The sequence below is a fragment of the Hemicordylus capensis genome, chromosome 3, assembly GCF_027244095.1.
Source record: "Hemicordylus capensis ecotype Gifberg chromosome 3, rHemCap1.1.pri, whole genome shotgun sequence".
In the NCBI taxonomy this organism is placed as follows: domain Eukaryota; kingdom Metazoa; phylum Chordata; class Lepidosauria; order Squamata; family Cordylidae; genus Hemicordylus; species Hemicordylus capensis.
In genome coordinates, this window is record NC_069659.1 from 22,242,494 (window position 1) to 22,266,728 (window position 24,235).

General features: G+C 42.8%; 1 protein-coding gene across 7 annotated transcripts; it reads right to left on the reverse strand.

Moving 5' to 3' along the window:
* Positions 1–1,158: 1,158 nt before the first annotated feature.
* On the reverse strand, positions 1,159–24,194 carry CCDC82 (coiled-coil domain containing 82). 7 transcript variants are annotated; one of them, XM_053311851.1, is made up of 8 exons: positions 24,069–24,194; positions 12,041–12,628; positions 10,375–10,579; positions 10,026–10,118; positions 9,752–9,876; positions 8,988–9,158; positions 6,562–6,747; positions 1,159–1,436 (listed from the first exon to the last, which is right to left on the reverse strand). In XM_053311851.1, the coding sequence occupies exons 2-8, from the start codon at positions 12,617–12,619 to the stop codon at positions 1,371–1,373; spliced, it is 1,425 nt and encodes a 474-aa protein (XP_053167826.1). In that variant the 5' UTR covers positions 12,620–12,628; positions 24,069–24,194; the 3' UTR covers positions 1,159–1,370. The 7 variants fall into 7 exon arrangements, with proteins under 7 accessions (XP_053167826.1, XP_053167824.1, XP_053167823.1 ...); XM_053311849.1 differs by lacking the exon at positions 24,069–24,194 and adding an exon at positions 24,036–24,065 and having other exon boundaries at positions 12,059–12,628; XM_053311848.1 differs by lacking the exon at positions 24,069–24,194 and adding an exon at positions 24,036–24,065 and having other exon boundaries at positions 8,988–9,155.
* Positions 24,195–24,235: the final 41 nt, after the last annotated feature.

A 24,235-nucleotide genomic window follows, 5' to 3' on the forward strand; every position in this document is an offset into this window, starting at 1 on the left:
CAGCAAAACAGCCTGATTTGCCTATCCTTAGGAATTCAGGGCACCTTTCCTGCGTAATAACCCGAAAATCCTATGAAATGCATGAAGTGTGCCATCGAGTCGGTGTCGACCTTTGGCGACCACAGAGCCCTGTGGTTTTCTTTGGTAGAATACAGGAGGGGTTTACCATTGCCTCCTCCCACACCGTATGAGATGATGCCTTTTAGCATCTTCCTATATCACTGCTGCCTGATATAGGTGTTTCCCATAGTCTGGGAAACATACCAGCAGGGATTCGAACCAGCAACCTCTGGCTTGCTAGTCAAGTCATTTCCCGCTGTGCCATTAGGTGGCTTCCTGAAGTACATATGAGAATTCAATTTTTCAAGCTAGTAGGGCCATCTGTATTTGCTCTGAATTCATGATTAATTCTCAATTTCAAGCACACAGAGTGAGCAGCCACAGAAATCTCTGACTCAGTCCCAAAAGGCAACATGTCCAATTGTTATCATGTATATCAGGGTTTCTCCAGCTTGGATCCCCAAAGGTTGTTGGACTACAACTCCCACTGTCCCCAGTCATAATGGCCACAGTCCATGAATAAAATTGTATATAATTAACAGTGGGTTCTGCACCAATCAGCTTATTACTGTAAAGTACTCTCCCCTTCAAATGGCACAAAAAATGATTAAATCACATTTTAGCACAATTCAGTACACTCGGTCTGAATCGATACATTGCTATTTCTACTTTGTTTCAACGGATGCCAGCACTGCTACAGGTTTTTCACCTCTCATCCAACTGTGCTGGCTCCATGCAAGCCCATGAATTCTGGGTCTCCAGGATGCATAAATAATGATGGCCTGCTGTTTTTAGAAAGATGATCTGCTACTGCCCCCAAAGAAAGAAAAAAGCTTGATGGTTCTAAAAGCTTTTCAGAACCCTGCTGAGACAACGGCATGCATCGTACATTATGCGATCTTCTCACCATGCAGACCTTTCTTCTTGCAAAAAAAGAGAAAAAGAACCAGAGCCAAGCATTTCACTGGCACAATCCACCTAGGCACTGCTGCACAGAGCATTCCATTTGCTGGACACCCATATTCAGAGGCTGTTCAGATCATTAAGCTCAGCTGTCTGCTACTGAAGAGCACAGAAGAATGGACTCCCACTGCAAAATAGCTTTAAGAGGATTATATTGATAATTAAAATGGCAGACATATAAGAAACACACATTGACTCCTTCGTGTCCATAAAAATTTACAGGTACATAATTTAAATCTTGAAGTAAAAGAAAAATAGCTGGAATGCGGCAAGACCCTCAAATACTGTCACCAGTCTGAATTCGTAAACATTTCAGAGCTCCGTCTCCAAAAGGTGAACGTCCACACTCAGTCCATTTTTTCTTCCTGGAAGTTATCTGCATCTTCCATGTAGCCTTGAAGTTCAGCATATTGCTTCAAATAAAATACAAATACACCTCGTTTTAGCAGCCTTAAATCCTAAGTGAAACTTTCATCATTTGTTGACATATTTGCACAATTAAGGCCCAATATTGTAATTCAGTGGTGAATGAAATAACAAGATATATGTAGTAGAAAGTCTCAACGAGACATTCTATAACTTAAACACAGACCACCTGACAGTCATTGAAATATTCAAATAATTACAGACGGGAACTACTGTAAGAACATAAAGGAGAGTCCTCCTGAAACAGACCAAAAACCCATCTGGCCAATCATTCTGCTTCCCACAGTGGGCAATGAAAACTCACAAGCAGGGTCTGGAGCAACAGCCCAGCCCCACCCCCCCCCCCCGCCGCTGTTCCTTCTCAGAAACAGGTATTCAGTGGCATGCTGCCTCTGAACATGGAAGCTCCATTGGGCCATCATAACTAACATCAGCAACCAGTGGCTCCAGATTACTGGTAAACACTAGGCCTGTGCTTTGGCAGCACTGAAGCGGAATCATCTGTGAACACCAAACCCTGAAGTTTAGCAGCAGTTCAGAAGAGACAAGTGTGATGGGTGTTGCTTCATTCTTCTATCACATTCGGAAAGGTTTTGCCAGAGAAGGGGGCTTTCTGGAAAATGTTCAGCTGGAAATTCTTCTGAAGAATTTTACCATGCAAATTGTTCCTTTGCATAAGATTTGCAATTTTTCCTCAGAAAATTTTACTTTGCAAATTTCCCTGATGCCCTAAATACACTGTGATCTGATTTGTCATATCAATTGGCCTATTCTTTTACTAAAATAATCCCCCACCATATTAATTTCTCATGCTGTATCTTAAAGGCTTTTCAAGTAGCCAAGTAAAGCAGTTGAACTGAAATATTATATTGGAGGGGTAAAATCAATAAACATACTTAATGCAGGTTAAGTGTTACACTGAAATAAATTCAAAGGTTTAGGTCAAAATAAATTACTTTTCCTGGAATACTCAATAGAACACACATGTATACACTTCCTAGGGATAATCACCTGAAAAACATTAATTTTTTTAGAAGAGTTGCAGGGGCTGAAGCGGTTGGGTAGGCGACTAGAATGCAAGTGGAGGAGAACTCAGTTCGAATCTGACAGGATGCAGCATGTGACCCATTTGAAGACTTATGCGATAGCGGTGCATGCAGCGGAAAAGAGATTTTGGTCTATGCACATTGCGACTGGAGGTTCGCGCTCAGCAGAGCTATCCTGTGTTGTGAGGAGTTTAGTCTCTGCTCCTCCTACTTTAAATCAGTCCCCGGGGTCATTCGGCTGTGATGCTTTTAATGGGTTCTTTGCAAACAAGATCTCCTGTATTTGGGCCGACTTGGACTCCACTATTTCTGCAAGGTCTATGGAGGAGATGTCCAGCAATCCTTGCAGTATTACGTTGGATCAGTTCAATCTGTGACTCCTGAGGATGTGGACAAGCTGCTTGGGGCGGGGCGGCCTACCACCTGTTCTCTGGATCCTTGCCTGATTTGGCTGCTTCTATCTAGCATGGAGATTGTTGGCGGTGGCCTAGTTAATATCTTAAATGCATCGCTGAGAGAGGGTCAGGTGCCTCCTTGTCTGAAGGAGGCAATAGTTAGTCTGTTCCTTAAGAAGCCTTCCCTGGACCCCTTAGCGATGGATAGTTACAGGCCAATCTCCAATCTCCCTTGATTAGGCAAGGTGATTGAGAGGGTGGTGGCCAACCAGCTCCAGGCAGTTCTGGATGAAACTGATTATCTAGACCAGGGATTCTCAACGTGTGGGTCCCCAGATGTAATTGGACTTCAACTCCCATAATTCCCAACCAAAGGCGGCCGGGGATTATGGGAGTTGAAGTCCAATAACATCTGGGGACCCACAAATTGAGAAACCCTGATTTAGACCAATTCCAAACTGGCTTTAGAGCTGGCTATGAGGTTGAGACAGCCTTGGTCGGCCTGATGGATGACCTTTACTGGGGAACCGACAGAGGGAGTGTGACTCTGCTGGTTCTTCTGTATCTCTTGGTGGCGTTCACTACCATCGACCATGGTATCCTTCTGGATAGCCTGAGGGAGTTGTGGACTGCTTTGCAGTGGTTCCGCTCCTATCTCTTGGGTAGATTCCAGGTGGTGGAGCTTGGTGACAGTTTGCTCCTAAAAATGGGAGCTGGTATATGGAGTCCCCCAGGGCTCCATTCTGTCACCAATGCTTTTCAATATCTACTTGAAACCGCTGGGTGAGGTCCTCAGGAGGTTTGGTGCTGGATGTTATCAGTATGCTGAAGAAACCCAAATCTACTTCTCCTTTTCATCTTCAGGGAATGGCACTCATTCTCTAAATGCCTGCCAACAGGCAGTAATGGGCTGGATGAGGGATAACAAATTGAAGCTGAATCCAAGCAAGATGGAGGTGCTCATTGTGGGGGCTCAGAATCTGAGGAGTGAGTTAGATCTTCCTGTGCTGGATGGGGTTACACTTCCCCAGAAAGAGCAGGTGCGCAGCTTGGGAGTACTCCTGGATCCAGGCCTCACCCTGGTATCTCAGGTGGAGGCTGTGGCCAGGACTGCTATCTATCAGCTTCGGCTGATTCGACAGCTGTGCACATTCCTTGAAGAGGATGACCTCAAAACAGTAGTGCATCAGCTGGTAACCTCCCGGCTTGACTATTGCAAGGCGCTCTACGTGGGGCTGCCTTTGTACATAGTCCAGAAACTTCAGTTCAAAATGTGGCAGCCAGATTGGTCTCTGGAGCAACCGGAAACATCATATTATACCTGTCTTGAAACAGTTATACTGGCTGCCGATATGTTTCCAGGCAAAATACAAAGTGCTGGTCATTACCTTTAAAGCCCTGAATGGCTTAGGTCCAAGTTATCTTACAGAATGCCTTCTTCTGCATGATCCTCACCGCACGTTAAGGTCATCTGAGGAGGTCTGTCTCCAGTTACCACCGGTTCATCTGATGGCGACTCAGAGGCAGGCCTTCTCTGTAGCTGCTCCTGGGCTATGGAATGTACTCCCAACAGACATCCATAATTTGAATTCATTACTGTCTTTCAGGAGAGCCCTTAAAACCTACCTGTTTAGCCTGGCCTTCCAGGGTTTTTAAACTGCTATAAACTGTTTTAAATGTTTGCTATGGTTTTCTAGGGTTTTTTTTTTCTTTTTCTGTTTGAATGTTTAATTGGTTTTATTCTGTTTTTATAGTTTTGATTTTGTTAACTGGTTTAATTTTTTAAAATTCTGTTGTAAACTGCCCTGAGCCATTTTGAAAGGGCGGTATATCAATTGAATAAATAATAATAAAATAAATAATACCGCCCAGAGACACAAGTTTTGGGCAGTATAAAAATAGCTAAATTAAAACAAATAAATACATAAATAAATAAATACATACATACAACTTTGAAATGGCTGAACATGCCTAATATTGCATTGGCATCCATTTATTGTTATACCAATAAAGTTTATGAAACAATGACAGGCTTCCCGACGAGCACTATGCATGTGCAGCATTGCGCCTGCCAAACTACCGCTGTGCTGACGCTTGTGCTGTGGAAGGGATGAAGTTAGCTGATCTCTCCTTCCCACAGTGAAGCCCACTGTGCACAACCCTCGGGGACATATTTTGGTGATGCATGATGGACTCCAAAGGGAAGGGGAAATTGGCAGAAATCTTCCCTTCCCCCACACGTGTCAGTGCAGTGGTAGTCTGGAGCTCACACTAATACATATATGCAGTGCTAGTCTGGCTGTCAGCCAATTACTTTTTGGAAAAATCAAGTATGGGGGAAATTGCTGCAAAATCTTCCACCCCACATCTGTGGAGTTTGACTCTCAAAGAAAAAAAATTTACACAAAAAATTAAAAGGAAAGAAGTCTCTGCTCTTCAGAAATCCAGCAACTCTACTTGCAAAGCTCGTGAAAGACAAATTCTATTTCTGTAACTCCATCAGTTTTAAAAGTACCTTCTTCAACACCTGTGATTGCTAGTCCCAAAATGATCCACAAACAAGTAACCCTGACCCCTTGGAGTTTTCTTTCATAGTGCAAAGCAGTTAGATAGAAACAGCACTTGTTAGGGACTAGTTGGAAATAAACTGTCCCAGACTGGCCTTTAATTTGCTGAAGCTATGAATAGCACTTAGCACTTACATTTTATATACCGCTCTATAGCCGGAGCTCTCTAAGAGGTTTACAATGATTTAGCATATTGCCCCCAACATTCTGGGTACTCATTTTACCGACCTCGGAAGGATGGAAGGCTGAGTCAACCTTGAGCCCCTGGTCAGGATCGAACTTGTAACCTTCTGGTTACAGGGCGGCAGTTTTACCACTGCGCTACCAGGGGCTCATTGATGGGCCACCAGGGGCTCATGAAGTCTAGGAACAAGAGAAAAAGTGTTCAGGATCAAGGTGACAGTGGTAGCTGTTCTACAATGTCACTCCTCTGTCTTTCTCCTTCTGGATTTCAAAGAGAGAAACCAGAACAGTACCAGAAACAAATCAAAAGTATTTACTATAGTAAATTCCATTCATTTAAGAAGGAAAATACTTCCAAGCAATGCATTTAGGATTAGGACGCTCTGAAATAATCCTTTTAGGCAAAAACACGTCCCCTCTGTCTTGCATTCTTGGGGAAAAATATGGTCATAAGAACATCCCTGCTAGGTTGGGACCAAGGGCTATCTAGTCCAGCACCCTGTTTCTCACAGTAGCCCACCAGATCCCTCTGGAAGGTCCACAAGCAGGAGATGAAGGCATGCCCTCTATCCTGCCGTTGCTTCTCTGCAACTGGGATTCAGAGGGATCCTGCCTCTGAACCTGGAGGTAGCCTATAGCCATCAAAACTAGTAGTTACTGATAGACTTGTCCTTTTAGTCATTGAAACAGATTTTTTTTTTTTTTTTGGAGCTGGCCCAATTTCAAAGAAGGTGCTCTCAGTCAACATTTCCTAGAACTTTTCTAGGAAAAAGTCAAGTTCATGGAAACCCACTCCATCTTTTCACCTTCTCCCCCTGAATGACCTACTTGTCTCAACAAAGGCTTCCACTGCTGCGTCAGTGATTAAATTTACTTGCTTTCAATGCAATGGAATTCACCCAGCAATCAATTTCAGGTTACCTTACGAATCCAGTCATCTTCATCCAGCTGGCTGAAAACTCTTTCCACTGCATCTTTGACTGGCTCATCCGGAAATATTTCATTCTTCATAACCAAGCAGCAATTCTGATACAACTTGTATTTAAAATGCTTCAGATTGTGATAAACTCGGGTTCGGTCTCCGCACACAATACCAACCTTCAATGCCTGTATCAAAAGGCAAGCTCACTTATTGGGCAGGTCCTGGACAATGAATGGGAACTAAAATTATCTCATCAACTAAACCAGGAGTTCCTAACCTTGTCCCCAGATGCTGAACGGTGACTCCCATCACCCTAAGCCACCATGGCTGTAGACTCAAGGCTGGGAATCCTTGAACTAAATCAATGGACGTCACACATTAAATGATATCATTTACATGGAGGAATATCGATACCCAATTGGAAGCAATTTTTGACTCCTTACTTTTGAAAAGGCAACACTGATGGCAATGGACTCAAGCTTTCTCTCTCTGCTGCTCTAAAAATGGCAGTTCAAGAAGCCACCAAATAATCACCTGCTTTATTGAGTTAAAATACCGGTGCCATTGGGGCTGGGGCAAGCTTAAAATAATAAATTTAAAGGATTACATCTTTGTTGGTATGCACTTATTACCTGCAAGTCACAAAGCATACTCTGTTCAACACTAACTGAACAGCAAGGGAATGAAATAAAAAAGCCTAGTTATTGAACATAAACACTGCAAATCCTAGGTTCATACAGTAGAACAGTCACATCAGTGTAAATCTAAGGAGTCACTTCACTTTAGAGAGTTAGGAATGCAAAATTAGGAGCCCCACAGGTACACCAACCTAGTTAAAACTGCACATATGTACAGCAGATGTTGTCCATACACAAATGGAGTATGACAAAATGTTGCTTCTATGTATTTAATTCTCACTTTACACAACGTAAAGTCTCTAGAGTGCATCAGTTAACATATTACCCATTTGCTCACCTATGACTACTGAATTTATTTATACACAGAGGCTAATAAAAGATAAGTCAGTTATAAAGATATTAAAAACTTGTCATATTTCATCTGGCCAATTTTTCCTCAAATCCTAGCACTAATAATGGATAGGGGTTCTGAATGCAGCTCATGAAGGTTATTCCAGAGATATGCATCCATCTCTTAACCAGAGAGCTTTCTATCTAATATGGAAAACATCCACAAGCCATCTAATGCTGCAGCGGGTTAATTACTTTAATAGCAAGCCAGAAGTTGCTGGTTCGAATCCCCGCTGGTATGTTTCCAAGAATATGGGAAACTCCTATATCAAGCAGCAGTGATGGAGGAAGATGCTGAAAGGCATAATCTCATACTGAGCAGAAGGCAATGGTAAATCCCTCCTGTATTCTACCAAAAAAACAACCACAGGGCTCTGTGGTCGCCAGGAGTCGACACCAGACTCAACGGCACACTTAACCTTACGGTACTGTTAAGACACAGGTCATGCTTGGTCTTTCCAACTGAGAAATTTCAAGTGCTGAATATATCTGAACCAACAGGGTACACTTATTCTTTCTGGAGACACTGGTTGACACCTTGACTTCCGATGCACACTTGTAAAGAGGGGCTGCGGGGCGGCAATTGGGGCTGGCGCGCAGCTCGGACAGATCTTCTACATGTGCCTTGCAGCTTAAGCAGGTGAGAAGTCCCTGCTCCGCCTACACTCTGGAAGCTATCTGGAAAAGAGGAAATGCACAGTGACAGGCTTCCAGAATGATTCTGGAGTGCGGGCAGAGCAGAAACATCTCGTCCCCTTGTGCTGCAGTGAGTGTGTAAAGGGACGGACCCCAGTTGTGTCTCCGCAGTCCCTCTTTACAGGTGTGCTCAGACAGAATGCCAACCACTTTATATACAGTTTTACATGTATTTGATTTGAAACCCTCTCCAGGCAGTTTACATAAAACAAAACAAAACTAATTAGCATTCTTGCATAAACTAATCTTAGGTATTCACCACATAGCCAGTGGCATTCTTAATTTTAGACATCTCAAAAATCAGCTGGCTGATGAATAAGAACTATAAAGGAAACCTATCACAAACTAAAGGTTTGCAATCTATTTGTGTATTTAGTTATTTGCTTGCAGAGCACTGTGCGTATCGCTTTTGTGTTGTAGATGTATCCTCTGATACATGTTTATCCGGAATGTTTAAAAACCACATTCAAAGATCTAAGAATCAAAAGAGGCTTAAAAATCATCATTGATTGATTTTAACTGTTTTATGATATTTGTGAACCTGAGCTATTCTGTAAGGGTGGTCTAGAAATCGAACAAATAAACAAATAATCAATAATAAAAATCACAAGACATAAACAATAGCAATACCAACAAAGAGAGTGCATTTTCACTTTTTGGTTCTTAGCCACTTCTGAGCCAAGGAAATATACAACATTTACCTGCTTGTCATGTGACATAAAGTCATCCATTTCCAAGGTTTCACCGTTGTACGATTTTCCTGAGAGAATCACTGTAAACTTACAGTATCTCTGCAGCTCACAGGCCTGACAGGAACGTGTCACTGGGTGTCCCAGAATTATGCGGACATCAGGATAGCTATCCACTCGCTTCTGGAAAAAGAGCATTTGTTAGGAATTCGACTGGTCACTTGTTTTATGGGGAATTAGAAACCAATTGCAGAAACTAACTTGAGAGCATTCTCTGGGTACAAAAAAATCTAAAAGGTGATATCAATAGTTTTATTTAGGCTTTGTGAAATCTGATCCAAATCTCAGGATTTGGATGAAGGAACTCTTCCATGCACAGGTGTTCCCATTGATTTCCATGTAAGGGGAGAGCCACACATGAAAAAGAATGTGTGTGCAGAACTGCAATTTTTGTTTAAATTTTGCATAAGTTATAGTACCTGCAATTTCAGGTGCGATTTCTGCGTAAATATTTTATCAGGTGCCTGTGATTCAGGTGTGAATTCTGGCTGGACACAAAGAGTTGCACCTTGCAGTGCCAGCAGTCCAAATCTAGAAAAATGGCTACAAGTAGTGTAAAGGTGAAGTTGTTCTGTCGAGTCGGTGTCGACTCCTGGCGACCACAGAGCCCTGTGGTTTTCTTTGGTAGAATACAAGAGGGGTTGACCATTGCCATCCAAAAAATACCCAAAGCCAGTCCAACACAGAAACAATGAACCAAAACTAGAATTCAATACCTTATATCTTTCTTTCCAGCGACTTCGAGAGTGTAAATTTTCAAGACGAGGTCGAATAAAACGGTCATCCAAGTAACGGAGTGCCATCAGCATTTCCTGTGCATACTTCTTTTGCCTTTCCCCATCTGTGGCGGGGCGGGGAGAGGAATCAACCATATTAAGCTTACCTAACTATGAATACTTTTTTAAAAAAAATTATTGAATATTTTCTTCAATACTTAATATGTATAAAGTGTGACATGAAAAGCCATTTGGTAAAAAGCCCTCAACTTACCATACAGGGAGATCAAAAATGTTTCATCCATTGCATTAATGAGAAAAGCCTTTACAACTCTTTGGAAATGGACAAAATGGTCAACACGACGCCCTGCAAAGGAAAAAAACAACAACCCACAATAAAATATTTGGTACAACTGCCACGTCTGTGACTGACTACATGAGAATTTCACACAATTTCCAGCATGGGAATGTGCCCTGACAAATGCTATACTGCAACACTATAAATATGATCATATAGTTATAGAATGTTAGGAGATGGAAGGGACCTTGGAGGTCTTTCCAGCCCTACCCCCAGTTCCATGCACATTGACAGCGATTCCTAACTTATGTGATTTGAACCTTACAGGATGGAATGTAGTGGTCCAACAGATGGCTTGACACAGCTTGTCGCTGGTTTTCAGCCTCATCAGATTTTTCCAGCTCTGCCTCTTCTTCCTCTTCATCAACTATGAAATCTTTCATACTATCATCTTCAGATGAATCACTGATTACAACTGGTGTGGAGGGTGACTGGCAGGAATCTTCTAATATCACATCATCTTCAGTATCCTAATGGCATTAAAAATGAAGAGTCTTATTCCAATACTTCCCCTGAAACCACCAGCATATATCACTACCACATATACAGGTGAAACTCAGAAAATTAGAATATCGTGCAAAAGTCCATTAATTTCAGTAATGCAAATTAAAAAGTGAAACTGATATATGAGACAGACACATTACATGCAAAGCGAGATAAGTCAAGCCTTAATTTGTTATAATTGTGATGATCATGGCGTACAGCTCATGAAAACCCCAAATCCACAATCTCAGAAAATTAGAATATTACATGGAACCAAGAAGACAAGGATTGTAGAATAGAACAATATCGGACCTCTGAAAAGTATACAGTGTACTGTGCTTGATTGGCCAGCAAACTCGCCTGACCTGACCCCATAGAGAATCTATGGGGCATTGCCAAGAGAAGGATGAGAGACATGAGACCAAACAATGCAGAATTGCTGAAGGCCGCTAATGAAGCATCCTGGTCTTCCATAATACTTCATCAGTGCCACAGGCTGATAGCATCCATGGCACGCCGCATTGAGGCAGTAATTGCTGCAAAAGGGGCCCAAACCAAGTACTGAATACATATGCATGCTTATACTTTTCAGAGGTCCGATATTGTTCTTTTCTTCAATCCTTGTCTTCTTGGTTCCATGTAATATTCTAATTTTCTGGGATTGTGGATTTGGGGTTTTCATGAGCTGTACGCCATGATCATCACAATTATAACAAATTAAGGCTTGACTTATCTCGCTTTGCATGTAATGCGTCTGTCTCATATATCAGTTTCACCTTTTAATTTGCATTACTGAAATTAATGGACTTTTGCACAATATTCTAATTTTCCGAGTTTCACCTGTATCACAGATATACCGCATATATCACAGATACACAGCTTCAAAAACCACTGAGTTGCATCCTAATTCTACCCACACAGAAGTTCCACATCGGAGCTCCCCCAACCTCTCCTCCCTACAGCAGCTCCTGAAAATCAACTCATGAGAGTCAGGAAACCCTCTGGAGCAGGCACGGGGACTGCCGATCAGCGGGACTGATGAAAATTACCTTTCTCCCCTCTTGCATGAACAGACGTGTCTTCCACTCATGCAAATCCATGTTAGGACACAACCCTCTATTTCAAAGTTTATTTGAAAAACAGATAATTAGAAAACCATTAATATCTCTCCTAACACACACACACTTAGGCTAGCAGAACGACTCCCACTTGCACTAATAGGGATGGGCCAGCCGCCAGCCTGTTTTCAGGAGACGTGTTGCCATAATAATACAGGGATGAAGAAGACGGGACTTCCACCTAAAGGAACAGGAGCAGTACACAAGTCCCAATGAAGAGAGTGCTGCACATCCCTTTCAACCTTTCCCAGTCACCCCTTGAGCACAAGTTCTGCATGTGAACAGCAAGTGCAGGGATAGATTCTGCAAGCAAGTGAACTCAAAATGCACCTCCTGACCATCACTGACATTATGCGTAGATCGCCGTTTGGACAGTTCCTGCAGTTTCACAAGTCTTTCCTTTTTTCTACTTGCTGCTGCTTCGGCAGGCGATCCGTGTTGCTCCTGTACAGCAGGTACATCTTCCTCGTCAATTATGCAACTGCGTTTAGCATAGACTTTCCTAACAATATCACTGTCATCACTCTCTTCGCTGTCATACATCACAGATGACCGAGACCTCTTGTGCTTCCCCACATTGATGTTTTCTTCCTCCGTGTCCTCTGCTGCACCAGCAGGACCGCCTGACTCAGTAACGGGAGGGCTATCCACATTAACCACAATTTCATCTTTACTCCTACTTAATACGGATTCCTCTTTTTCTTCTTCATCCACTTCACTTCCTGAACTGGTTTCAGGATTCTTTTCTGATGATGACGTAAGGTCATCACCATCACCCTCTTCCTCGCTATCAAGCAATCTACTTCTTCTCTTCGTCCGCCTCCAGTCAACCCGTGATTTGGTTACTGGCTCCTCTGCTTTTGCATTTCTCCTTGTTTCATATCTTCTGCTTACAGAATTTGTTTCCATATGGACTTGCTATTAAAAAAGAAAAGAAAAAGAATTGAACTATGAATTGCCTACATCTGCTTGCATTTAAATCTTCCTATGTATATATGTAAAAAACTGGGAGGGGCTTTTTCACCTCTGCAGACCTAACTAAAAATGGGAGATTCTGGGGGAAATGGAAAAACCTCTTATGAAATATTTTATCTCTTGGAACATCATCATCAACAACAAATATCTATATACCACTTTTAAACAAAAAGGTTTCTAAAGCGGTTTACATAGAGAAATAATAAATACATAAATAAGATGGATCCCTGTCCCCAAAGGGCTCACAATCTAAAAGGAAATATAAGACAGACACCAGCAACAGTCACTGGAGGTACCATGCTGGGGGTGGATATGGCCAGTTACTCTCCCCCTGCTAAATAAAGAGAATCACCACGTTAAAAGGTGCCTCTTTGCTCAGTTAGCAGGGGTTAACTCTTTGCCCCAGTTAGCAGGGGAACAATGAATCTAACCTTTAAAGGAAATGTTTATTGTTACATCATTGTTACAATACTGTTACTGTGGATCGGCTGTAACAATACTGTTACAGCCAATCCACACTACTGAAAATATCTTAGAACTGATGTTACCATTGGGCTGGATTACTAAACACTCTTAGAACTTGATGTTGCAAAAATACATCCAAAGGTTTTACAAAATACAGGAGTATCTTTAGGTATTTGACTCAGAAGTGTAATCTAGGAGTCTATGGAGCATATGCTCTGGAAACACGCTGGGATGGCCTTTATACAACACATATAATACCTACTCTTCTGGTTTCCAACTAGTAGCATATTCCTTGGTATTCTGCATCAAGTTAAATAAACAGACGAATGCATGACAACATAAACGCACACACACAATTAAGGAACAAATTAACATGCAGATGAACTGAGAAACGTGTTTGAATTTATGCATTTCCCTTCCATCTTCTGAGGGCCAAGAGGTCTAAAGAGAAATTTGTAGAACTAGCTGGGTCTGGCACAGAGCATCTGCGCCTCTGACAGCCCACTCAGCCCGCTCCCCCCGCCTGCGGTTTCTGGCCAGCTTTCAAGCTGGCCCATCCCCTCCTGCCGCTACCTCATTTTGGCCTTCTCCTCCCAGCAACTGGGCCTGCCACCGCCTCCTGGTGGGCCGGCCACTGCCTCATCCAGGTGGCAGGGCTGGACTGCCACCTCCTCATCCCAGTGGCCGTTTTTTCCACGTCCCATCACTAATCCGGCAGCTTCTCGCGAGAACTGCCACGCATGGGATTAGTGACAGGTACGCCTAGGAGAAATAAATATGTAGATAAGAAGCTATGGATTTTTCAGAAACAAACTGATTAGAAAGAAACCAAAGTTCTGCTAGCATTTTCAATGATATGTTCTAAGGAGCAGAGTGGGATTTAGCAAAATAAATGTGTCTATATAGTAACTGAACAAAATTAGCTGTAACACTTGTAACCTCTTCAGCCCATGCTTACTCAAAAGCAAATCCCAGTGAGCTCAGTGGAGCTTACTCCTAGGTAAGTGTGCATAAAATTGCAGCCTGTATTATGATGATGCTATACTACTGAAAACATCAATATTGTTACGAAGTTTAACTGAATACCCAGATATATTCCCTCTCCTGAATTACATCACAGCTCTGGTTTTTAACCCTAGCATTTTCTTCTAAAAGTACAAGCTTCCTCTGTTTCTGCATGATAATGCTAAAGTGTACTACTTAAGTCCAAATAACAAAACCTTCTTTTAGTTTAATAAAATGTTGATGGTGTTTATTTTCAATGTTTATTTTATTTACTACCATTTTTGCATCCCATGAGGACCATGACTTCTCAGAAAAAAACCTTCTCAGGATCAGGCTGCTGGGTACTTACAAAGCAATTTTATGCAACTATTTTGGAGCAATAAAGTCTGCATTTGAGTAAATGAGGTCATTCACAGACTCAAAAACTGTGTTCTACCCAGGTTCAAGAGCTGTGCGTACTCCCGGTTTTCGGTTGTGTGGAAGCAAGGTAGGAGGAAAAGCTACCCAGGTTTTCCTCCCACCTTGCTTCCACACTTCTACCCAGGTTTTCCTCTTACTTTGCTTCCACTCAACCGAAAATTAGGAGCACAACACAGCTCCCAAACCCAGAAAGAACACAGTTTTTGATTGTGTGAATGATCTATACCAAACTGTTCTGTGTGTGGAACATATGAAGTTGCCTTATACCGAGTCAGATTACTGGTCCATCAAGCTCAGTATTGTCTGACCATAAGCAGCTCTTCAAGGTTCCAGGCAGGGTTATTTCCCAGCCCTACCTGGAGATGCCAGGGACTGAACTTGCAACTCCATCTTTAAAACTGTATATTCATAACAACTTACACAGGTGTATATTTGTAATTATTGTTAGGATAAAATCAAGAGATTTCTACTTTTATATTTCTAAACTGCACACCTTTTATGCTGAGCCCATGTTCTTAAATGAAGTACCAAACAGTATTATATTTGATAGGAACGTTTTCAATGAGATATGGTTCAAATTTCCTCAATTTTTTAAAAAGAAAAACACTATACAAAAATTTCCTTTCCCCTCAGACTTAGAAATTTCCAGAATTTCTTGATCTCTATTACATTTGCAACTGTGGTAAAATGCAGTGAGAGAAAACAAAACTTCAAAAATAATTTTTATAGTTGTATAGCTATGCAATTAGAACAAAGAGCCTGCTGTTGAGATACAGAGCAACATACTGGATTTATTTATTTGTTTAGTATATTTGTACACTGCCCCAAACTCATGTCTCTGGGCAGTAGAGGGAAGAACCTAGGTCCAGGGATTCCCAACATTTTTAAAAGTATACCCCTTCTGTTGCAAACTTCAGCTCAAGTACCCCACAGAAATTGTGCGCACACACACACGTGTGCACACAGATGCAGATATTACAGTTGTGAGACAAGCTAGTCCAGTCACTGGCACACATTCACACAGTAGTAGTCTTACTGATTAATTCCAATGGTCAGTGCTAATTTTCTGAAGCTTGTCAGTCAGGCTGGGGTGTGTGTGTATGTTGAGCCTCGGCGCATAGCCAGCCACTCAGGAGCAGAGAAGGAGGGTCTTCACCCTCCCTTTCTGCAGCTGACATATCACTGCGGACATATTAGCTTTAACGTTGCTGCCCCTGGACTTTTGAATGCACTCCCTATTGAAATAAGAGCTTCCCCATCTCTGGCAACTTTTAAAAAGGCACTGAAGACACATCTATTCACCCAGGCTTTTAATTAGATTTATAGTTTTAACATTTTTAATATTGGGTTTTAAATGATTTTAATGATTCTAATTGTTAGTTGATTTGATGTTTTAAATGATTTTAATTGTAAACCACCCAGAGATGCATGTTTTGGGTGGTACAGAAATATTTTAAATAAAATAAAAATAAATAAAGCTGGCAATTGAGGAACGATAGTGTGTGTATTATAGCTGCTTCCCTTGGAAACAGAAAGCAATCTTATGTTTGTTTAACTAGGCTTTATTCAGAAACTTCTCCTTTCCCTCCCTTTTCCTTTCTGACTCCTCCCTTCCCCCCGCACGCCCTACAGGATCCCCACAGGGACAAACTTCAATTAACAAAACATAAAAGACTGCTAAATAGAATACAACTCTTCCCTCCCTGTTATAACAACCAGAATTGAGTTCATTTAAAATTTGGTGGCAAAGTCTTAAAGTCTTTTAGGTGATCTCCTGTCACACACACTTTCCTCCTAATTTGGGGGGGTCTCTGGCACAGGAGCTGTTAGTGATTTGTTTTCTGGAACAGAGAATTGTCCATCACTTTAAACAGCCTCATCAGTGAGGTCCAAACTGGAGGCAAGATCAAATTCCTCTCCAGTTATGCTCCTGAGATCAGACTCCCTTTCCTCTGTTCTCATAGCATGCATGCTTGAAAGTCTCAAACGGTTCCATTTCTTTCCATCATCCAATATGACAGAATCCCCTCGGATTTTGATTATTTGCTCAGGTCCAGAAATATCGGGAACATCCCTTTCTCACTTTATAAGGCAGCCATATTCAAACAAATTCCCCCATCTGAAATTGCTGTTTCGCACCTGGTTTCTGATCCACATACAATTTGTATATTTGTTGCTTCTCCCTTACCCAATCACGAATCTCTGCAACCTCAGGGTAGGCTGGCATGGAGAGATCTATCAATTGTTGCCATTGGGTCAGTTTGGTAGAAACTTTGTGTCTCAGTAGTTCAAAAAGTGTAGTTCAATAAGCAAATAGAGTTTCATGGATTGCCTCTTTCAGCTTTATTTCACTTATCTGTTCATTCTTTCTACTAAGCCATTCCCTCAAGGATGGTACATGGAAATAGTACTGTGTTTTATCCCATGGCCACCATAAACTTTTTCTGATTCGCCTTGTAGTCAAGCTCATGCCCAGGTGACCTTCATGGGCAATCTTGATCACTTTTGCTTGTCATTAGGTTGCCACCACCAAATGATCAGTCTTCAGCACCAACCTATTAAGAAGGGACAGCTCACTCTCTACTTGCATGTATGACCATAAGAGGTGAGCAAGTTTACATACCTTTATTTATTTATCATATTTCTATACAGCCTGATATAGAAATCTCCAAGTGATGTTCAAGTTAAGACATACTATAAAAACAATATAAAATAGTTACAATTCATAAAACAGGTAAAAACCAATCTCAATGAATAAAAAACATTAAAATTTAAGGCTGTATGAGGTGAGCAAATTTGAAAAATTGAAGGTTGAGAGATGTGCTTCATCCATGCAAAATTTGGCAGAAATTACTAGAGCTGTTCTTCCGTAAGACCTGTTTTGGTCTCCATGAAGTATCTATAGTTGTGGATGAAGGCGATTGTTCTTCTTAAGATTTACCTTGAGATTTGTCCGCGCTGAGTGTTTCCACTTGATGTATATTGCCACTCTGTTGAAGAACTCGAAAATGATGTTTAGCGCTATGCGTTTATGGTTTCTATTCAACATTGTATAACTTATTGTATGACTATCTATAATATGGTGCTTATTTTGGTTTTCATTTAACATTGTATTATGATGGTTTCTACTTGTGGTTCTTACTTTATGGCCCCTACTTAACACTGTATTACTCATTGTATGACTATCTATAATACGGTTTCTGTTTTGGTTTCTATTTAATCTTCTCTATATTTAATTCTCCTAAACGTACCCGTCGCTAATACCATGCGTAGCAGCTATTGCAAGAGAAGCTGCCTGAGGATAGCGACGGGGACGAGAGACAATGGCGGCAGCGGGCCAGCCTGGCCCTGGCCTGGTCAGCCGGAGGAGGTGGCAGCGGTGGGCGGGCCTGGCCCATCCGCCAGGAGGAGGCGGGAGGAGGTGGCAGTCCGGCCTGGCCCGGCTGACGGGAGGAGGGGGTGGGAAGAGGTGGCGGGCCGGTCAGGCAGCCCGCCAGAAAGCATGGGGGCTTGAGAAGCAGCTGGCCAGCCAGAAAGCTGGGCATGCCGGCATGGTAGTGGTGGGGAACAGCGGCAGTGGGTGGGCCGGCTGGAGGCGCAGATACTCTGAGCTCGGCCCAGCTAGTATTGGATTATTCGGTATATGGTTACAGATTCTGACACTGTTATGAATATATTCTTGATCTTCTTTATACATTACTTTGCTTTCTTCTTTCTTCTCCCATCCATTAGTTCCGCAAGGTTTAAGTTCAGTAAGCATTTAATCAGTCCTGAAGGCCACTTTCCATTCGGAAAATGTGATGTGATATTTGCACAATTGCTACACTTTCATCCTCTTCTTCTGGGATCTTCACTTGGCCTGGAAGTGGAAGGCAAGATAAACAATCTGCAGTTGTATTCTGAATACCTGGTAGATATTTCACCTGGAAATCAAAATCCGTAAGTCTGGCAATCCATTTGGCTATTCTTGGGGTCACTCAACTTGATCCCTCAGTAGTAAATAAAGCAGATAGGGGTTTTTTGGTCTGACTGTAAAGTGAATTTTCTGCCCCACAAGTCAGTCTTGAAGTGCCTCACTGTCCAGAAACATGCCAGAGCTTCTTTTTCAATAATAGAATACATCTTCTCTGATGCAGTAAGCACTCTGGAATCAAAGGCAACTGTAACTTTCCTGTCCCTTTTTTGCTGAGTCAAGGCAGCACCCAACCATATTCAGAAGCATCAGTGGTTAGAACAGTGTGCCTGTTGGTGTCAAAAGAAGTGAGAGTAGGGATTTCAGCAATGCTGAAAACTAGTCTTGTACGATGCATCCGTTAAATCCTATATTCTTCTTCTTTTTTTAAGAGACGCAATGGAGCAAGTTTTGGGCAAATTGTGTAACAAATTTAGAGTAATACTCACAGAGTCCTAAAAATGAGTGAAGTGCATCTTTGCTGTGTGGCTCTGCTTGCTGAATAGCTTTCACCAAGTCTGTTTTGGGATGTACGCCAAGTCCCAAGTCCATTGCGGAGAGTGCAAAACTGACATTTCTCTGCAGAGATGGCAAGTCTGTGTTGTCGGAGTTTTCTTAAGGCTTCTGTCAGTTTGGCATCATGATCCTCAATAGTTTTGCCCTATACTAAAATGTCATCCTGAAAGTAAGTGATGCCATTCGTAGTCCCAAAAATTGCATACATCATTCACTGAAATACCAAAGCTGCAGAGGCTAATCCAAAGGGCAGTCTTTTGTATTGAAAAAGACCCTCTGGGGTAACAAAGGCTGTGTATTTGTGAGAATGTTTGAGCAGAGGAATTTGATGACAGGCCTAAGACCAGTGCAAAGTTGTGAACACTGAGGCCTCTTTCAGAGTAAGCAGCATTTCACTGAAACTGGGTAATGGATAACAATCCACTACCATGATGGAGTTCACATTACTTAAATTTACACACATTCGAAGTGCACTGTCTGATTTCCACACAAGAACAATGGGAGAGACCCATACTGATGAATCAACAGCCTCTATGATGTCAGCATGCTGTAGTCTATGTTATTGTAAACCGCCCAGAGACAAAAGTTTGGGGCGGTATACAAATCTGATAAAAATAATAATAATAAAAATAAAATAAATAGTCTTAAGAACTCCTCTCTCATATAAGTGGTTGGCGCAATTCATTGGGTACATTCCTCACTTTGTGTAGTACAGCTATTGCATTTGCTTTCATCTGAAATTTATGTTTGAAATGTCTGGGAGTGCCCGGAGTATCAGCAAAAATATCTTGAGAAATCAGCAATCATATCAGCATGTAGATGCTCCATCATTTGCAATACGGGTTCCATGCTATTTGTGCCTTACACGATCCGTAGATCTTTCTGATGTTTCCAGCCCAATACTGAGACTCCTTTTTGTGACAAATACATTTTCCTTTCTGCAGTACGTCCTTTGTATTCCAGGACAGTACTGAAATATCCATTTATGGCAATAGGGAAACCCCCATGGGTGGATTTATGAAGGCTGCAGGTGCATATCTGTTGTAGTAAGGAGTTTCTTGTAAAGCAGGTGTGTGGGGAAACCCCACAAACAGGGCCGGGAAATGGACAGGAGCAAAAACACAGTGTAGGGCTCACGGTAGTGTCTCTTACCTCAATGGGAGGCGCTGCCACAACCTCTGCCAATAGAGGCGAGAAAGGCCAGCCAGGGGAGGAATCTTCTGAGGCTCTCCCTGTGGCTCAGGTGAGCTTGTGGGAACTCAGGAGTGTCTCACAAGACTTCAGGAGAATCTTGCAAGACTTTGGAGTGAGAGCCAAGATCTCGTGAAAGTTGCCCCGATTGCCAGGGGCTGTAAACAAGACAGCCAGCCGATGATGAGAGGCCAGCAGATGAGGAGGGCTCATTGTGGCATGAGCCTGTTGATTTCCAAGGCCCAGCCCCAGACTGAAGCCAGTTGAAGGCTCTGTGCTGATAACAGGCCAGAAGTGAGAGAACCGGGCTGAGGAACCTCTGAGGCTGGGCTGGCCCTTACCTAAAGCACTACAGACTGCCCTTACTACACACCCCAATGCAAGGGACATTACAAGATGGGAAATAATAGTGTTTGGAGAACCAGAATCAGCCAGCACCCGCAATTCATCCACTTTGGGAATTTTTGTTGAAAACCAGTATATAAATATTGGTTGTCATCATATCCATGGCCATTAAGTTTAACTTGACCATGTGGAGAAGCAGGCTCTGAGTCTTTCACAAGTAAAACGCTGCAGGAAGTGGTTCATCTGCCTTATCCTTATCATATGGTGAATCAGTAATGCAGTGGACAGGAGATTTGCAAACCTTAGCAAAGTGTCCCCTTTTCTTGTACCTGTTGCAAGTGACCTTTCGTACAGGACAGTGAGCAAGACTGGCTTGGGGGCCTGCAGTGTTCCCTCTAAGGCGTGCACATGTGTGCACAGGGCCGGACTGAGGGCACTGAGAGGGCGGTGGAATGTATGTGGGGAGGGCGCCGGGTTTTGAGCAGAATGGGTACTTAAGGGTGGGAGTATTCATTGCTGCCGAGTGCGGTGGGGCACTGGGGCGCCCCGCAGGTGGGGCGTACTGGGAATATACCCTGTTTGCCAGTCTGAGCCTGTGTGCGCACACTCACAAGTTTTTGGATGTCCGCTCAGTTAATTTTAGATCCCGCTCAGGTTGAATCAGGAAGGCCCCATTCTGAATGCACGTACGCACAAACTGTCTTGATACTGCCGCTCAGAACAAAATTCATTCTGCACACAGATGATCACTGGTGGCCAGAGAATCCTCATTGGTAGCTCCTCCTCTTTTGTGCTGCCACTTTCTGGGGCAGTGACATATGAGAAGACTGGAATCGAAAGGATTGAGACTGAAGCGTCTGGATTTCTAGAGGTTGGTTTTGGGGCACCAAAGAGAGAGATTTGGCACAGTGAAGAGCATTTCCCACCCTCCTAGCCATTTCTACAACTTTATCCAAGGAACGTTTCCTCTCCAATAAGCAGTTTTCCCCACACAGTTTGGAGCAGTTTGTTTTTCTAACAGTCTCATCCCTAATCATTTCATCAGTAAAGCTGGCAAAGTTCCAGGTTAGTTAAGGGCATGCAATGCTGTGACATATTTATTGACTGAATCTGGGATAGAACTTGTAACGTTCAGCAATCACATTCAAAGTAGGGTTGAATGATCATCTGAAGCTTGAAGAGCAGCTTCATAAGGGTTGGCACCCACTACCAAGTTGGTAGGAAAGGGCAAATGGTTATATATTATTTGGTCTTCAGGGCCCAAGCTGTGAAGCAATATGGCCTCCTGCTTTGCTGGAGTAAAGTCAGGAGTCTGTATAGTGAGGAGGTAATTGCAGAAATAGCATCTCCATTGTTTCCAGGGAAGAGCAGGTTCTCCTGTGGTGGACAAGAAAAATGGTGGTGGTGTGATCTGAACCATGCTGTGGTGGGCATCCAGTGAACAACAGAGTCCAGGGTTGAGAAGGAAAAAAATACCTTCAGGAGTTATGCAGGTCAGGAAGTGGAGAAACAATCAGCAGCAGCAATCATAGAATGAAGCAGTTCAGGAATGTAGGCCCAGTAACACAGTGAAAGGAAGATGCAGGAACCTCCACAAGTTTTGTAGGCTCACACGCATTGCTGGTTCAAAATCCCGTAGCCAAATGTTTTATAGCTGCTTCCCTTGCAGATACAAAGCAATCTTACGTTTGTTTAACTAAGCTGTATTCAGAAACCACTCCATTTTTCTCCTTTCCCACCATTTTTCTTTTGTCTCCACCCCAGACATTCTGTACAGGATCCCCACAGGGACAAACTTCTAATTAACAAAACATACAAGATTGCTAAATAGAATGCAACAGTGCAGTTAAGGATAGGGAGACAGGAGGGCTCTGAGTATCCCCCTGGGAGCCCTTCACATACCCTTGGGGTCTGTATACTAGCACCCCATTGGGAACCCCTGAGCTACGCCAATGGGTTTCTCAGTTCATAAGCCCCACATCAAAGGCATAAGATTCTTGACTGCTTTCCATGATTGCTGTAAGGATTTTAAAGAACATTTCTAAGAACAAATCCTGGTTTCATATCCCAGTTTGCAAGTCACAACACTCAGGTTCAAACAACAGAGTTGTGATTCAGCAAGCCCAGGTTTTTGTGTCATGACTCTGCACCAGGGATGAAAAAGCAGGGGAGTGGAGGGAGTGTACAGGCTTCGTGCTCATTTGAGTCATTTCTACAATCCATCACCATGACTTGCTGGATCGTCTGACTTGCGTGATCATGTAAAGAGTCTTTTGGAGCTCCTCACAATCTGTTTTGGATTTCACTATCCGAAATAGTTGAGTGTCATATACAAATCTGGCATATGGAGATGCCAGGAGATCAACATCTTTCCTATATTGCTGCTGCCCGATATTTAGGGATTCTCAAATTTGAATCTGCACCTACTGCTGGGCTAACACTCCCATCATCCTTAGCCACAATGGCCTTTGCAAATTTCTTAAAAGAGTGGATTTCATGCTCAAACATTTCAAGGCATTCACTTGGATCTTGAGGCTCTTTCTATAATAATGAAAATCTCTATATAGTATAATAACAAAAACACATGCCTTTGGCATGAGAGGGAACCAATTTTGCATACCGTTAGAGGTTAAAATGTAATAAAGCTAGAGCTGTCTAAGCTGTTTTATAGTTTCTAAATAAAAATTTATAAATATGAGGGAGTGGTGGTTAGGAATGAGATATTCCACGGCTGTTAGTCTAGCAGTTTATTCATGCATACAGTATATTTCTTAAAACCTTTTTGCTACAGGTTTTCAACATTTCAGGACATAGCCCCACTCCCAAGCAGTTCAGAATCAGCATACACCAGAGAGCAAAGATAAAACCAGACCCCCGCCTGGGAAACCCCTAACTCCATCTGCGAGTGGAGAAGCGAGATAGGAGGAAGTGGGTGGGTCTGCTTTTTCTTTTGGGCGAGCTAACGGTATTTTGTTAATCAACAAAAAGTGCTCTAAGTCGCTTTGAGCCAATAATGAGATGGAGCTGGATATAAATCTAACCAATAAATACATAATCAATTATAAAACAAACACCTCTAGAGCATGCTCAGAAACGCTCTATACTGTCGATGCTTCCAGAGAGAGCTTTTATGGTGAAAAGGCGGGATACATTTTTAAAAAATCTATCCCGTGGCTGAGCGTTCCATCGGCTCAGGTTAGACCCTTCGGTCAACATTCTCTGCCTGCCAATCCCCACCCCCGCGCCCCGAGAAATTCCCGCGCTCTGAGGCAGCGGAGGCTGCGCAGGCGCCCCTCTCTTTCCCCCCTACCTCTGGCTCCGACTGGGGTCACTACTCCGCGCGGGTCCTCAAGGAGGCGGAGCCAAAATGGGACAAATAAACAAAGCGGAAGATTTTTTTTTTGCCCGCCTCTCTATCGCATCTTGCGATTGGCTGCACATTCCCGCCACTCTTACGTTTCCGCTATTCATACGCGCCGCTCTACGCACCGCCTTCTTTTCATCATGCTTTTGCTTGTTGACGAAAAGCCGCGGAGCGAGAGGCTCTACGTGTCACGTGATCTCCCCTGGCTTTCCCCACCCCCATGCTGCTTCAGCCCCTTCTGCGACCTGCTCAGCTACTGCGCATGTCCTTAAAACATGGCTTGGAGGGGATT